Source organism: Amphiprion ocellaris, chromosome 2 (genome assembly GCF_022539595.1).
Source record: "Amphiprion ocellaris isolate individual 3 ecotype Okinawa chromosome 2, ASM2253959v1, whole genome shotgun sequence".
In the NCBI taxonomy this organism is placed as follows: Eukaryota; Metazoa; Chordata; class Actinopteri; family Pomacentridae; genus Amphiprion; species Amphiprion ocellaris.
The window spans coordinates 21,406,903-21,423,165 of NC_072767.1; the positions used below are offsets into that span (position 1 = coordinate 21,406,903).

Consider the following 16,263-nt stretch of genomic DNA (forward strand, 5'->3'; position numbering starts at 1 on the left):
ATCTTTATAAATTGTTTTTCTAGATACTATAAGAATATCCCCATTATGTATAAGGTGGATTGGTATGTTTTTAAAATGCGACACGATATTTAATTTTTAGAAAATAAAGGTTTCTTTTATAAAAACAGAAAGAGTGAATTTGCTATGTGTTGCCGGTGGTTCAATCATATGTACAGTCGTGCAGAAAGACGTGCAGAAGAGGAAGAGGAACCCAAAAACTGCTGATCGTTAAAGAAGGTACGTTGGTACATGAACGCAGCACAACTGTGGGATCAACCAATAAATAAAAGCTGTCAGTCGACAGTAGCAGCAGCAGCAGCAATGTGGGGAGAAGTGCTTTAAACTACCGGAATATGTGAAAATACAACATTTAACTGCGCTGTTGTTGTTAGTATGACGAATAAAACTACACCAAAGTTTTGGAAAAGGTTCAAATTCCAAACCACGTCATCTGTCGTGGCAGCCACAGGAGTCTCTGTCTGGACACAAAGAAACCGAGGAAGATTTAAAACATCAGGTGAGAGCTCCTCTAATGGCCCCTGAAACTTCCATGTTTTATATTAACTATTTAATCCCCACGTCTTCTTAATGCGGCTGCTGCAGTTTCAGTTAGCATTAGCTAAGTAGTTAGCTTCAAGCTGCTTCAACTGCTAACTTTAGTTAGCCAAACTCAGCTGTGCAGTGTGAAATGGATATCTTTTCAAGACTTTTTGTTTTTTGTTTGTTTACGTTTTTAGCTGAGCATTAATTTCCCTACTGCCAGCCCAATCAGTGTAATCGCCTCCTCTGAGTCTCCTTGTAGTTTGTTGGTCGAGTGTGCTATGTGCTACTTCCAGTTTCCATTTAGATATCGTGTATTTAAAATTAGCCTGTTGTTTAATGTCCTGCAGCCATAATAGCCAGCTGATATACTAACATCACCTGATCTAACAGTTCATTCTTCACCCCATTAAAGCTGCTAAACAGATCCAGGCTCCGTGCTCATCTATAAAATGTGTACTTTGTCTGGTTGTGTGGATTTTTCTGCAGCGAACTCACACATTAGTGCGTGCTATGAAGCGATATGAACAAATACCAAAACTGAGATTTCTTTTAACATTGTGCTTCCTGGTGGATAATTTCTTTGCCGAATTTATTAAAAGACCTAAATGTAAAGACTAACGTGTGTTCAGCCTTGTTGGTGGCAATACTATTTAAGAATAAGGAGAGTATTCTCAAATTTAGCATTTTTGAAATGAAGTATGGTGTGTTTATCTTAATAGCGTTTGAGCAGGATTACTATGCCACTATACTGTCCATGTTTTAAAGCAGATTGTTTATTGATTAAGAGTGTGTGAAGCGTGGTGTATATAATAAGTCTGTTTGATGTTTGCACATATAATACTGTGCATGTTGTTCATGTACTTTGAGCTTTAGGCTGCTTTTTCTATCTTGATGATCATGGGGATGTGATCAGGACCAAAGGGTGAAAGATTGTACGTCAGATAATGCTTGGTTTGACTGATGCAGCCACATGTGGTGTTGTCGTTTGCTCTGCTGGGATCAATAATAGTAATAATGTGCTTTTTGATATATTTAATTACAGTGCCATTCAGGTCCTCGGAAATCCTGTGAACAAAACTCCGGATAATTCTGCTGCATCGTGACCTCAGCAAGGACTCAGTTATGCCAGTTTTCCTCTGACAGACTTTCTCACAAGATGGACTCAGACTGCTGCCCTGTTGATCAGTCAGCCTCTGCACCCACAGCGTCCACACTGTCTGACTCAGTCCCTGCTAATGCAGCCTCTGAGGTTGAGGTCAGCAGTCTGACAGTATCAGCTCCTCCAGGTTCAGAGGCAGAGGATGTGGATACCTACAACCCGATTGAGCCTCCTCCGTTAGACTGGAGGTCGGACTCTTCCAGTGAAGCAGGTTCAGCAGATGATCTGGACGACCCCAGCCTGCCTCCCTCGGCTGACAGCCTGGACAAGACAAGTCTGGGCGAGTCAGTTTTGTCACCTTTGGACGTGAGAGATATTTTGATTCCACTCGACGTGAAGCACCGGCAGCTTGTGGCGGATATTGCTGAGCCAGTGCAAGATGCTGAGGTGGAACTGGAAGAAGAGGATGAAGCAGTTGAGGTAGAGCTGAGGGCTGATGGCTTAGAGGGTGAAGAGGAAGAGCAGGAGGAGGTGACATTCAGAGAGACTGAGACAAACATCAGTGAGGAAGTTGAGGTTGCTAACAGAAGATCAAATGATGAAGACCACAGTCGCATCCACACCCTGCTCAGCCAGCTCCAGCTAATGGGTGAAGAGCCTCATCTCAGTCACCAGACTCCTCCTCATGGTCACTATTCCAACCTGTCAGAGCTGGAGGCATGTGCTCCTTCCCTGTTAACAGGCGACGGCACTGAAACCACAGGGCTTCTGTTCTCTGAAAGCCACCAGAGAGACCTGCTGGGGCTGCTGCAGTGCACTGAGATGGGCACTACACCTGGACCCACCTGCCTCCCCCACAGAGGGGAGGTGGACGCTGTGGTGTCGGTCTCCTACAGCCAGGAGGACACTCAGAGGTTCTGGGGTCATTATGGGCACCATGAACGGCAGCGACACAGGGAAGACTCCCTCACCTCCCTGCCTGATGATGAGTATCCTGAGCCGGTGTGGATGAAGCTGGGGGAGGATCCTCCAGAGAGAGAAGCTGCTGCAGAGAGCGAGCAGGTCGGTCAGCTAAAACACAAATTAGTTAGTAGAGCTGCAGCGATTAATCAATGCCAACAATTACGATTGTATTGGTTTAAGCGATTTGTCTTTTTTTAAAGCTAAAAAAAGTCAAAATTCTCTAATTCCAGCTTTTTAAAATTGAATATCTTCTGTTTAATTTACTGCTCTATGACAGTAAATTAAATATTTGAGGGTCTGAGACTTTGACAACCACTTTTCCGAATTTTTCAAACATTTCTGGCATATTATAGAGCAAACAAATAAACCTGTAATCAAGAAAATAATCAATTAATGGATTAATTGTCAATGAAAATAACCATTTTTTGCAGGACTGTTGGTTGGTATAAAAATTAATTAATCTTGTTTGCTACAGCAGACCTCGTTCCTGATGTAACTCGTAATTTTTAATCTATTTAAACAGTTGTATGATTTAAATTTGTAGCAAAAGATCTGTGTCAGTGCAAAAACAAAAGTTAAGATTGAATTAAAACAAAATGAATTTCATGTATACGTCGTGGAATGTTGAAGTTACAACCAATAATATTTCTAATGAGAAGTTAATGAATCCAATGTGTGCTTTTTATTGTTTCATCAGTTAATTATTGTATCAACGTGACATCAGAAGTAAAAAAAAAAAAATACCTAGCACTAGTTACCAGATTTATTATCTAATAACACTGCTTCCTAAGAAAAGTGGCATAGCTTACGTTTTGTGTTTGTAAACGTTCAACCAACAAATAAAAACAGGTTCCTTTGTGTTTGTTTTTAAACTAGCTATACTTAGCTAAAGATAACTTTCTGTGCATCTACTACCCAGTTATTTAGCTCATTAGTCTTTTCATAGCATGCGTTTGATCCTGGAATTAAATTCATTCATTTTCTATCCTTATGCTGTCATTGCAGAGTGCTGATGAACAACCTTCATATAAAAACGGTGAGTAACTTCACTCTCTTTCTTTTTTCACTGAAGAATGATCTGTCAAATATCTCACTGACATCTGAAAGAATATTTATACGCTGTTTTGTGTTGCTTTTTAGTGCCTGGTCCTTGTGACCCTGAAGACTTGTTGGATGGAGTCATATTTGGTGCCAAATATTTGGGCTCCACTCAGATCAAATCAGAGAAGAACCCATCGACTAACGCTTGCATGGCCCAGGCTCAGGAGGCTGTGGACCGAATAAAGGTGAATTTAAAAAGAGAGATGTACCAAAGCTGTTGGATTACCCTGACTAATGCTTTGAAACAGCACAACACACATTTGTATCTCAGTACTGCAAAAAATAACAAAGAGCATTGTTGTTAAAGGACTGCATTGGACTTAGTGTTTTGTCTCTTTTAGGCTCCAGAAGGAGAATCTCAGCCAATGACAGAAGTGGATCTTTTCATCTCCACTCAGCGAATCAAAGTGCTCACTGCTGACACACAGGTACTGTCAGCTCACCACTTAAATTTAGTTTTTTCTGTTGCCTGTTGCTCACTTTTATAATTGCATTAGCCTTTTCTTGTGACACTTAAAGAATCGCTGTCGCTCAAAATAAATCAGTGTCATATATTAGTAATTGTTACCATTTTGTTCCCATATAAAGAAGTGTTCCTGTCTTTTTACCGAGCAAGAACTGATGATCAGTGGGATCTCAGTTTACTCCTGGATGCTGGATGAAGTTTGAATCCAGATGTATATGGTTTTATGTTTCAGATCTTCAAGTGTTAGGACAACTTGATCTGAAAATACATAAGATTTTTAATAGTGTCTGTGAGTTAAGTGTGTTGTAAAGTAGAGCTGCTGTGTTTATATCCTGTCAGCATCAACGTCACCATGTGCAAATATGCAATAATCACGTGCAATGCAGTGTGAAGTCAGGCAACTTCAATTTTACTTCTTAATACGAAAGAAATGAAAAGCTGCAGGATACACAACGGTTTTTATTTATTTCTTACTTTATTTACAAGACACAGAGTTTGTTGACATGCAGGCTCCATGTGTGCATAGCAAAGTGAGGGAGGAACAAGAGAGAAATAACTTTCTAAGTTATTTTTTTGGCCTTTTTGCTTTTATTATATAGGACACTGGAGAGAGACAGTGACAGGAAACGTGGGGAGAAGAGTGGGGGAATGGTAAATGGTCATGGGTCGGATTCAAACCTGAGCTGAGCTGAGCTATCTGGGCACCCAAGATTTGGCTTTTAAGAGAAACACAGCTTCAGTTGTATGGAAATAAACAAGGCACAAGGCAGCAGACGGCTGCATTCAAGGTGAGCTCTGAACATCTAATCTGGAACAGGAATTCAATAATGGCAGCATGAGCTTCATTTCAGTCTGTAGCTGCTGAATTCATGGATGAATCATCTGGCACTAGAGAAGAAGACCATCAAACATCCATGTCAGCTGATGGAGGTCCAAGAGTCTCACCGAACAACCTACAGAGTGAAGACCTCAAATCTGATTGGACGGCCTCCTATTCAGCCACGTGTGAACAAATGCCTCTAAGCTGATTCGTTTTCTAAAATAAATCTAGTTTGAGCCCTAATCACTGCCTGTGTGTTTGCTTCTTTAAACTGCTGTTAACAGTTTAGGCTGTTAGATTGTTCCAGATAAGACAAGTACAAGATTCTTCAGAGCCGTTCTACCACGAGCCTGACAGGAAGAACTCCAACAGCTACTGAATGTTCCTGTGGTCCCCTCAAGGCTACAGGAGGAGTCCTACAAGGACGAGCCGGTCCACCTGATGGCGGCCAGTCGCTGCGGTTCAAAGCCAACACCGACTACGTGGACTTCTACTGGACCACACGGAGGCCTTCAAACCGGACCAACAAGTTCAACGACTCCCCGACTCGTGGGTCTGAGGACGCCGCCGAGCCTCGGCCCAGCCGGCCTCCTGTCTGTGGGTGTTTGAGTGCTGAGAGGTTTGTGGATGCATGTGAACATGTCTGTGTTGAAACAACAGCTTTTGACTCAGTAACGCTGGTAAAAACCAAGAGCTCCTTTATTTGTGACTTCCACTAAAAAAACTGATGGAAATAAGTTTGCCAGGGTTCTGACTGATAACAGATTATTAAATAATGAAAATAATCATTTAAATATTCCTTTAAACAATCCTTTTAGGTCTACATTTCCTTTACACTGACTTCTTGATATATGTACAAGTATTTTGGGTGGAATATACCATTAAGCCTAACGGTCAAGGGTGCTTCTGGGAATATACCATTAAACCAACCTTTTAGGTAAATGTTCCAGGATGTTTGGTAGAATATACCATCAGATCAACCTTTTAGGTCTACATTGGAAGATTTTAGAGTAGAATATTACTCCAAACCATCCTTTAGGTCTACATTTAAGGTGGTATACTCCTTTAAACCAAGATTTTTTGGTCTACATTGAAGGATTTTAGGTGAAATATTCCTTTGAATGAACTTTTTAAGTTTATGTTCAAGGATGTTGAGTGGAATATACCATCAGACCAACCTCCAAGGTCTACAGTAGTGAATTTTAGGTGGAATATACCATTAAACTCACCTTTTAGGTCTACATAGGAGGATTTTAGGTGGAATTTTCTTCCAAACCGTCTTTTAGTCTACATTTAAGGATGTTTAGGATGGTATATTCTTCTGAACCAACTTCTCAGGTCTACATTTCAGGTGGAATATTCCTCCATACTAACTTTTTTGGTCTACACTGAAGGATTTTTTCTAAACCACCCTTTCAGGTCTATATTTGAGGTTTTAGGTGGAATATTCCTTTTAACCAGCCCCTCAGGTCTCTTTGAGGATTTTGGATGGAATACTCGGTTAAACCAACATTTTAGGTGCAAGTCCAAGGATTTTTGGTGGAATGTTCCTTGAAGGTGGATGTTTGAGGACCTTGTAGGTGGAATACTTCCTGAAACCAACCTTTTAGGTCAACATCCAAAGATTTAAGGTGGAATTTTCCTTTAAACCAACCTAAATTTCATGTTTTGATCATTATCAAGTGAGAAACCTCAATCCAGACTCCTCATAATGACGTCTGAGATTTATGCTGCTGTTATTTTAGTCCAGACTAAATGACAGAAATCCACAACTGTAATTTTATTTCAGGACTCGGTTATTAAATGTCAAAACAATCCATGTGACGCTAAAAACTCAACAGCTGTACAAACTCTAAGATTTAAACTCTCCACAAGGATCTAAAATAAGTTGGACTTCTACATGAGAGCTTTAATTATTCTTCATCTACTTCCTGAAAAGTTTGGTCAATAAAAAAGACAATTGAATATACAATGAAACCAGTTTGACATGTTCAGGTGTTCTTTGTGTGAAAACTCAGAGATTTCAGGTATCAGAAGGTGGTTTTCAGCTTTCTTTGTTAACTTTCTGCTTCAACTTTAAACTAAATTTCCTTCACTAACCCAGCCCTCTGGACTTCCAGGAAGCTGTGTTCCTATTGGCTGCCCAGGTGGCTGCTTGGTGTTATCAGGAACACCTGAGCAGCTCAGTGTCTTCCTGCTTTGTTTTTCTGCAGTCAAACATTTCCTCTGCTTCTCTTCACCACTGAACCGGGTTTGGCTCTGTTGCTTTAGTTCGTTCTTTAGGTGTTGGCTTGCAGCTTCCAGCAGTAAAATCGTCTTTAATGTGTTTCTTGGTGTGTTTTAGGGCTTTGTACTGGATAGTTGTCTTGGTAAATGTGGTTCTTTAGCCACAGTTAGCACATGGTGCTAATGTGTGCAGTGATTAGTGGATTTGGTACAGCTGAGTTGTGTCTTTATCTTGGCTGTAGTGAGTCTTTAGAAGTTTTTGCTCAGACACATTCTGTATTCTTGTTTGTGAACCAGCGTTGGTTGTCCAGAAGGTAAGAGTTCCTGTCCTGATTCTCTGTTCTCAGAGGTTCTCTGGTAGGCTGCAGGAGACTTTAGCGTTTGGGTTTTGCTAGTTTGGTTTTTGTATGGTTTCATTTGGACGACTATCTTGAGGCCCCTCCATGTGGTTTAGTGAGGTTTTCTGGAACAGTTCTACAAAGCAACCTGCAGCAGAAGAGACTTTGAGAGTTTTTAGGAAGTTCTGGAGACCAGACTTTAGAGCAGCAGAAACATTTGTCAGCAGTTTGAGAAGGTGAGCTTCAGAGTAGAAATGAGACGGAAACCTTCTTGACCCGTGTGGTGAGGTCCTGTACCAAGAGTTTGAGCAGGTTGTGAAGAGTCTAGTTCTTTGGTCTGAAAGCACAAGAAGAGTCGACTCATTAAAGGAGAAAACAGGAGATATTGTTGGTTCTTCTGTCGCTCTGCAGTTTCCTTAGACTGAATATCAAGTTTATATTTTAAATGATTTGCCATGTGAGCCCAAGAAGACTTCAATAAACTCCCTCCATCCCCTGGACACAACAGCTTTTATTACCATGTTAAATCTTTTTTTTTCTTTATGTTTTTGAGTTTTGATCATAGTTTTAGCATAGTTTTTTTCTCTTTGCTTGTTTAGTTTTGTCATCTGTGTAAAAGGTGCTAAACAAATAAAGCTGAATTGATAAACTGAATAATTGACTCATGATTGTGACAACAGAAGTATTTTCATTGTGATTTAAGGGTTTATTTCATTTTTAAGGTTGGGGTTAAAATCTTGACAGAAAAAGAAGGTTAAAGAAATAAACTACATAACAAAAAGCAATTAAATCAAAGGGAAAAAATTAATACAATAAAACTTTTAAAAAGTTTTATTATTAAAAAGATTTAAGAAATTTAAGATGTAATTGTCTAATTAAACATTTAATTTTTTAATTAAATGTTTAGTCTTTTTAAAGGTTTAATAATCTAATTAAATGTTTTGCATTTTTTAAAGTGTTTAATATTGTTCTTATTTAATTGTATTTTTTAAATGTTTAATTATGGAAAATATTTTATCTGTAATTTTTAATACTTGTATTTTTAAAATTTTGTTTAATTTCATAATGACATGTATTGTATCTTGTTGAATTATCTACTTCAATATTTTGTCTGTTTAATATAATTTAATTGTATTTAATGTTTAACTCTATTAATGTCTGTCTTAAAGACAATAAAACTTCAAATAGGAATGAAACAGAAAATACAATGAAGCATTTAAAAAGAAAATTAAACATTAAAAGGTGGTAAAACATTTAAAAAGAAAAACCTTAATGATTTAATGGAAACATTAAATATTGGGAAAGAAAAATAAACTCAAACAAGCCGATAAAACATTTGAAAAAACAAACATTAAAAAGACAAAACATTTCTAAATCAAATCAGACATTAGAAAAGAACAAAAGGTGAGAAAAGAGCAAAACTAAACGTTTAAGAAGAATCAATCTAAAGACAAAACATTTGAAAAGACACCAGTTAGACTTTAGAAGATCAAATTAAACAGAAGAGAGAATAAAACGATCAAAAAGAGCAAAAACAGAAAAAGGTCTTGAAGCGTTTTCTAGTCTGAAACGAAAACATCAAGTTGTTTCTTCAAACATTTCCTCTTTCTATGTTCTTGGTTTGATTGTGGATAGATTTACTAACAACTCATTTCAGAAAACTGTTTTCCAGATAAAGTCTACGAGTAGTTGAAGGCATCGATCAAACTAACGTTACCTTCTGATCTCCACAAACTTTACTGTTCAGTGAAGAGAATCAAAGTTTGTTGAGGATTTCTCAAAAACCCACAGGTGAAGGTCTGAGAAGAACTCAGATGGATGGTCTAAATGTGAACTCAAGACTCATGGTCACAAGTTTTAAGGCTTCTGTTAACCAGAAAGTTCAAACTAACAGAGAAGTACTGAGAAACTTTAAAAATTTCAGTCCTCAGGCTGTCTAAAGGTTCAAACTAACAGAGAACTACTCAGGAATTTAGAAGATATCAGTCCTCAGACTGTCTGAAAGTTCAAACTAACAGAGAACTACTGTGGGACTTAGAAAATTTCAGCCCTCAGACTGTGTGAAAGCTCAGGTCCTGAGGACTCGGAAGGTGTGGAGGCTTTGGAAAGTCTTGGAACTGAGGGTTCCACCCTCCAGCACAAAGCCTGAAGTCCAACCTCCTGAGAAAAACGGTCAAGTCGAGACGCGAGCTAAAAAAAAAACTCGAACACAACAAAAAATAGATGATAAATGCGCAAAAAAAAGAAGAATTTGTATCTGAGCGAGTAGCTCAGGGGGATAAGAAGAGGACTACCAAGCGGAAGGTCGCAGGTTCAAGACCCACCACCGGCCTTTTTCTTTGTTCATCTTTGTCAGGATTTTGATAAAACTTAAGAAGGGTCTGGTCTTGAACCAGCGACCTGCAGCTCCATAGGCAAATCCTTAACTCACTGAGCTACAGATCAGATACAAAGAAATAATTTCGTCGTCCCTTTGGCATCGTAGTTTCCGAAGTGACCACATGGGTGGAGCTGAGGCGGAGTCTGGGTGGAGTCAGGGCGGAGAGTAGGCGGGGAGGTGGGTGGCGGCCTCCCCCCTCTACTCCCCCACCTCCCCCCCACCTTCCCCCGCCCGACGAGTTCTTCGAGTCTCCATGGGTTTTCCCGAGTTTCTGGAGTTTCCACGAGGTCGGAGGAAGAACAAGTTGTCATGAAGAGGTGTTGAAGTCGGCCAGGATGGACTGACTTTTTACAGCGACTAGAAGGAAGACGACTAGAAGAGCAGGTCTTTAACCACCATCCATAAAATCCATGGAATCGGCTCCAGAGAAATGAAAGGTCAACTTTTATCAACCTCCATCCAGATGTTCAGCTTGATATCTTTACTTTGACATTTTTAGCACCACAAACCTTTAGTATCACACTTTATTATCATTTATTAGGACTTTAATGGAATCCACCAGCAGATTTAGTTTTTGTTGACAAACTTTATTCTTGTCATCGTGGGACTGCAGTATTTAAAACTGTTTCTTCGATTTGACCTCATGTTTATCAGTTTTAGTGGAGAAAGTTATTTTAGTTGTCGATTAGTCTCTTAAAAACCAAATAATAAATTGGATTAGTCAAGAGGTTTAAATTTCTTACTTTGTCATATTTTAAATATGACAAAAAATATAAAAATAAAGTGTCTTGAGACAATGTGACCTGTAATTGGCGTTATATAAATAAAATTGAATTAAAATTGTATGTATCTTGTAATGTTGGAGTAATTCAGCCATATATGTTGGAAAACACATTTTCTTTGACCATTAATCTGTTGATTGTTTTCTCCAGTAATTCATTTCTTGTTTTGGTTTATAAAATGTCAAACCCAAATATATTCCGTTTACTGTCATAAAAACCAAAAAGATTTACAATCATGATGCAGGAATCAGGCAGTTTTTCACTTTTTATCTTAGTTTAGTCAGAAAGATAGTTGATAATGTGTGAATTGTTGCAGTTTGTGAGCCGTAGAAGGTTTTAATGTTTGGGGCCGAGTGTCAAAAAACATTTAGAAACCAACATCAACAAAACACTCAAAGATTTGAACATCATTTGCATGACAATGTCAAATTAAAGGACATTTATTTCCAACGTAAATGTGTGATATTCATCCTCTGGAGCTTTCTCTTCACATCGTCTTCCACTTGGACTGGTTTGGTCGGGAGCATGTGCAACAAACATTTGAAAAACTGCACTTTAACATCAATGAATGACACTGAAGTTTAATTTATACATAAATGAGACTGAGTCTGGATGTGCTGCTCTGTCATTAACTCCTAAGTTTAGGGAAAGTTCAAACAAAACAGGACAGTTCAGTTAAGACTTGAGAATGAGCTTATTTTGAACAAACATCTCAGACTTTCTGAGCTTCAGCACCTATAGTAGGATATTTTAACAACAAGCAACTCAAGAGATCCAGAAGTTGGAGAGAGTTAGCTTTAGCTGAGCCAAAGAACATGTGGGATGCTAACCTAGCAAACATTTCAGACTTTTCTCTGTGAATTCTGAGAAATAATTTCCTATTTAATGACAGAGCTACACATCTTAACTCAGTCTCATTAAAACAGACTCTAATTCAGTGTCATCCATCCATATTAAAGTGCACTTACCCAAAATGTTTGTTGCATGAGCTCCAACATAACCTGTCCAGGTAGAAGGGCACTTTGACAAACAGGAAGTGGACGATTCCAAGCAGATTTATAGAAGGGGGAACCGGACTGTACTAAGTGTGGTCGAGTATAGAGGGGTGTTTTGTGGGTTTTTAAGGCTGATAATGATTATTACTGAGACATTTGGAGTCGATATTCATTTGCAGTAAATGAAAGTATTTAAAATCTTGGAGTTAAACTTAGAAGAACACAAACTCTAACAGAAAACTTTGTTGATACGTTTTTGTTTTGTTTACAGATGTTACGTTAAAGGAGTTTTATTCGTGACGTATAACCAATCAAATCACTCCAGAAGACAGAGCGACCACAGGTAGATAAAGGTTCAGAGCCAAAGTAGCACCATTTTTAAATGTATTTATTACCGTAAATCAGTAAAAAATAAAATACTGATAATCAGTAAATCAGTCAGCCCACAATTACTACAATTCTACAATGGATGTCTCTTTCCTTTGACTTGTTATTTGTACAATATACGATGTATATGATGGCGTTTTTTCATACCAAAGGCTATACTATGATGTTTTCTAAGAGACATACAATGCTACGCTGGTTGTTCTGGTCCTGGGCTGCTGCACTCCTCCTCTGTTGTTTTCTGGATTGTACTCAGCTTCATGCCTTCGTCCACCCGGCCTCTGTTGACTCGTCCCACCTGCCGTCTCTGGAGCTGAAGCTGGATTGGAACAGACCAAAGTACAGTCCAATCACGATGCCAGCTGCCTCTCAAAAGGCTCCTTCATCTGGCAGGTGGCGGCACTTCTTCTGAGGGGTAGCTGAGCTGGTCTGGCAGAACTTTGGAGATGTGTTCCAGTGGTTGGTGGATGTGTGGGGAGATAGAGAGGGACCTTTGACTTGTTCAGAAAGGAAAACAGGGAACCCATTGGTAGTTTTAGTTTTGGGTGCTGCTGCGGTGTGTTTTTGGGCTTGAAGAGGTGAACAGGAAGAGTTTTTTTTTTGTATTGATTATTTTTTACTTTGTTCCTGGTTGGAATGCCCATCAATGTCAACATGAAGTTCACTTTTAGTTCTGTTTATTTTTATTTTACTAACACCCATTTGCTTTTAACCCCCTCACATGTGTTGTTGTAAACTTCCTCTTTCAAATAAATACTCGTCTAACCCTCTGGAAACCAGCGTTTGGACTGTTTTTGTGTTGCTCCTCACCTACTTCAGACAGCTGGGACATAACAACGTTTTGTGGACCAAAGGCTATACTATGACATTTTTAGAGCGACATGCTATACTCTGACGTTTTTTGGGAGACATGCTATACTATGACGTTTTTAGAGTGACATGCTATACTATGACATTTTTTGGGTGACATGCTATACTATGACGGTTTTTGGGCGACATGCTATCCTCTGAAGTTTTTTGGGTGACATGCTATACTATGATGTTTTAAGAGCGACAATGCTAAACTATGACATTTTTTGGACCAAAGGCCATACTATAACGTTTTTAGAGCGACATGCTATACTATGACGTTTGTTGGGCGACACTCTATGCTATTGGCTTTTCAAATTGACATATTACTATGACGTTTTTTTGTTTGTTTTTTTTTTGTTTTTTAGCAACATATTATCAGAATTTGAATAGTTTAAAAAATTACCTTGAAAAGTGGAATATCGCTTTAAGGTGTTATTATTGATATCTTTTCTGTGTCAGCATTCCATCTGTTACAAAGACAATATGCTGTATAACAGTTTGCTAAATCTATACTGGATTAATCCAGTATGATTTTTATATGCTTCATGTGCTTCAACATTGTTTATTCTCAGGAAGGTGCCAAGGACCTGTATAGGCGTAAGCCATTGTCCGTCTCCATGGATGGACCAAACGTTAATTGGAAGTTCCTGGAGCTACTGCAGCAAGGACATATTGCAACTGAAGGAATCTTGCTTGGAAGTGTAGTCAAAGAAAAAAAAAACCTTTTCACTGGACGAAAAAGTCATGTTTTATGTTAAAATGAACATTTGGGTAAAAGTGTCACTAACCCTATGTAATTGATGTGGTGTTTTTTTTTTCATTTGTGTTTATTGTGAAGTTGGTTTTAAATTTAATTTCAAATGGCAATAAAAAATTCTGAAAAAGTCTTAAATTTAACTTGCGTTAAGCTGTAGGAACCCTGACATACTAAACTATGACGTTTTGGTGACATTTTTGACCGCATACTGAACTATGACATTTTTTTGCCATTTTTGATCACAAACTGAACTATGACGTTTTGTGGGAAAAGAAATCATCATGAATTCTGGCCATAGTATACTACGTCGGGAAAAAAGTTGCGATTTTTCAGCATGTTGTAAAAACATGCCATATGATGAAATAATGTAAAGGAGGCCATGAAAAACATTATGGTAAGGTCATCTTTGAAAAAAAAATCATGATGAATTTTGGCGCAAAAAAACGAAAAAAAGTGCGATTTTTCAACATGTTGTAAAAACGTGCCATATGATGAAATGATGTAAAATAGACCGTGAAAAACACTCCAGAAAGGTTTTCTTTGAAAAAAAATCATCATGAATTTTTGTGCAAAAAAACACCATAGTATACTATGTCAAAAAATGTCATTTTTCAACATGTTGTGAAAAAATGCCATATGATGAAATAATGTAAAGCAGGCTGTGAAAAACACTCCAGAAAGGTTTTCTTTGAAAAGAAAAAAAATGAATTTTGGCGCAAAAAAACGCCATAGTATACAATGTCAACAAAAAATGCGATTTTTCAGCATGTTGTAAAAACATGCCATATGATGAAATAATGTAAAGGAGGCCGTGAAAAAAGCTCCAGAAAGGTTTTCTTTGAAAGAAAAATTATGAATTTTGGTGCAAAAAAACGCCATACTATACTATGTCAAAAAATGTCATTTTTCAACATGTTGTGAAAACGTGCCATATGATGAAATAATGTAAAGGAGGCCGTGGAAAACACTCCAGAAAGGTTTTCTTTGAAAAAAAAAAAATCATCATGAATTTTGGCACAAAAAAAAACTCCACAGCATACTATGTCAAAAAATGTCATTTTTCAACATGTTGTGAAAACATGCCATATGATGAAATAATGTAAAGCAGGCTGTGAAAAACACTCCAGAAAGGTTTTCTATGAAAAAAAAAAGAATTTTGGCGCAAAAAAACGCCATAGTATACTATGTCAAAAAAAAAATGCGATTTTTCAACATGTTGTAAAAATGTGCCATATGATGAAATAATGTAAAGGAGGGCGTGAAAAACACTCCAGAAAGGTTTTCTTTGAAAAAAAAATCATCATGAATTTTGGCGCAAAAAAACGCCTTACACTATGTCGAAAAAAAATGCGATTTTTCAAACATGTTGTAAAAACATTCCATATGATGAAATAATGTAAAGGAGGGCGTGAAAAACACTCCAGAAAGGTTTTCTTTGAAAAAAACAATCATCATGAATTTTGGCGCAAAAAAAACGCCTTACTATACTATGTCGAAAAAAAATGAGATTTTTCAAACATGTTGTAAAAACGTGCCATATGATGAAATAATGTAAAGCAGGCTGTGAAAAACACTCCAGAAAGGTTTTCTTTGAAAAAAAAATCATCATGAATTTTGGCGCAAAAAAAAACGCCTTACTATACTATGTCGAAAAAAAATGCGATTTTTCAAACATGTTGTAAAAACGTGCCATATGATGAAATAATGTAAAGGAGGCCGTGAAAAACACTCCAGAAAGGTTTTCTTTGAAAAAAACAATCATCATGAATTTTGGCGCAAAAAAAACGCCTTACTATACTATGTCGAAAAAAATGCATTTTTCAAACATGTTGTGAAAACATGCCATATGATGAAATAATGTAAAGCAGGCTGTGAAAAACACTCCAGAAAGGTTTTCTTTGAAAAAAAAATCATCATGAATTTTGGCGCAAAAAAAACGCCTTACTATACTATGTCGAAAAAAAAATGCGATTTTTCAAACATGTTGTAAAAACTTGCCATATGATGAAATAATGTAAAGGAGGGCTGTGAAAAACACTCCAGAAAGGTTTTCTTTGAAAAAAAAATCATCATGAATTTTGGCGCAAAAAAAACGCCTTACTATACTATGTCGAAAAAAAATGCGATTTTTCAAACATGTTGTAAAAACGTGCCATATGATGAAATAATGTAAAGGAGGGCGTGAAAAACACTCCAGAAAGGTTTTCTTTGAAAAAAACAATCATCATGAATTTTGGCGCAAAAAAAACGCCTTACTATACTATGTCGAAAAATTTCTTTTTTCAACATGTTGTGAAAACATGCCATATGATGAAATAATGTAAAGCAGGCTGTGAAAAACACTCCAGAAAGGTTTTCTATGAAAAAAAAATCATCATGAATTTTGGCGCAAAAAAAACGCCTTACTATACTATGTCGAAAAAAAATGCGATTTTTCAAACATGTTGTAAAAACGTGCCATATGATGAAATAATGTAAAGGAGGGCGTGAAAAACACTCCAGAAAGGTTTTCTTTGAAAAAAAAAATCATCATGAATTTTGGCGCAAAAAAAACGCC

The 16,263-nt window shown here is 37.6% G+C and overlaps 1 protein-coding gene across 2 annotated transcripts; it reads left to right on the top strand.

Annotated features, from left to right (window-relative positions):
- The first annotated feature begins 240 nt into the window (after positions 1 to 240).
- On the top strand, positions 241 to 5,235 carry LOC111564783 (uncharacterized). Of its 2 annotated transcripts, XR_008600008.1 has the most exons (7): positions 241 to 517; positions 1,586 to 2,704; positions 3,611 to 3,641; positions 3,746 to 3,891; positions 4,048 to 4,134; positions 4,772 to 4,960; positions 5,065 to 5,235. XR_008600008.1 is itself a non-coding variant. In XM_023264579.3 (6 exons), the coding sequence occupies exons 2-6, from the start codon at positions 1,700 to 1,702 to the stop codon at positions 4,790 to 4,792; spliced, it is 1,290 nt and encodes a 429-aa protein (XP_023120347.2). In that variant the 5' UTR covers positions 241 to 517; positions 1,586 to 1,699; the 3' UTR covers positions 4,793 to 5,235. The 2 variants fall into 2 exon arrangements, 1 of the variants encoding a protein (XP_023120347.2); XM_023264579.3 differs by having other exon boundaries at positions 4,772 to 5,235.
- The last annotated feature ends 11,028 nt before the right edge of the window (positions 5,236 to 16,263 follow it).

What these genes read in the sequence shown, in the direction of transcription:
- LOC111564783 (XM_023264579.3), top strand. Translation starts at nt 1,700, where the DNA reads ATGGACTCAGACTGCTGCCCTGTTGATCAGTCAGCCTCTGCACCCACA. An exon ending in CTGCTGCAGAGAGCGAGCAG is followed by an intron (nt 2,705 to 3,610) that starts GTCGGTCAGCTA and finishes CTGTCATTGCAG; the next exon opens with AGTGCTGATGAACAACCTTC. An exon ending in AGGCTGTGGACCGAATAAAG is followed by an intron (nt 3,892 to 4,047) that starts GTGAATTTAAAA and finishes TGTCTCTTTTAG; the next exon opens with GCTCCAGAAGGAGAATCTCA.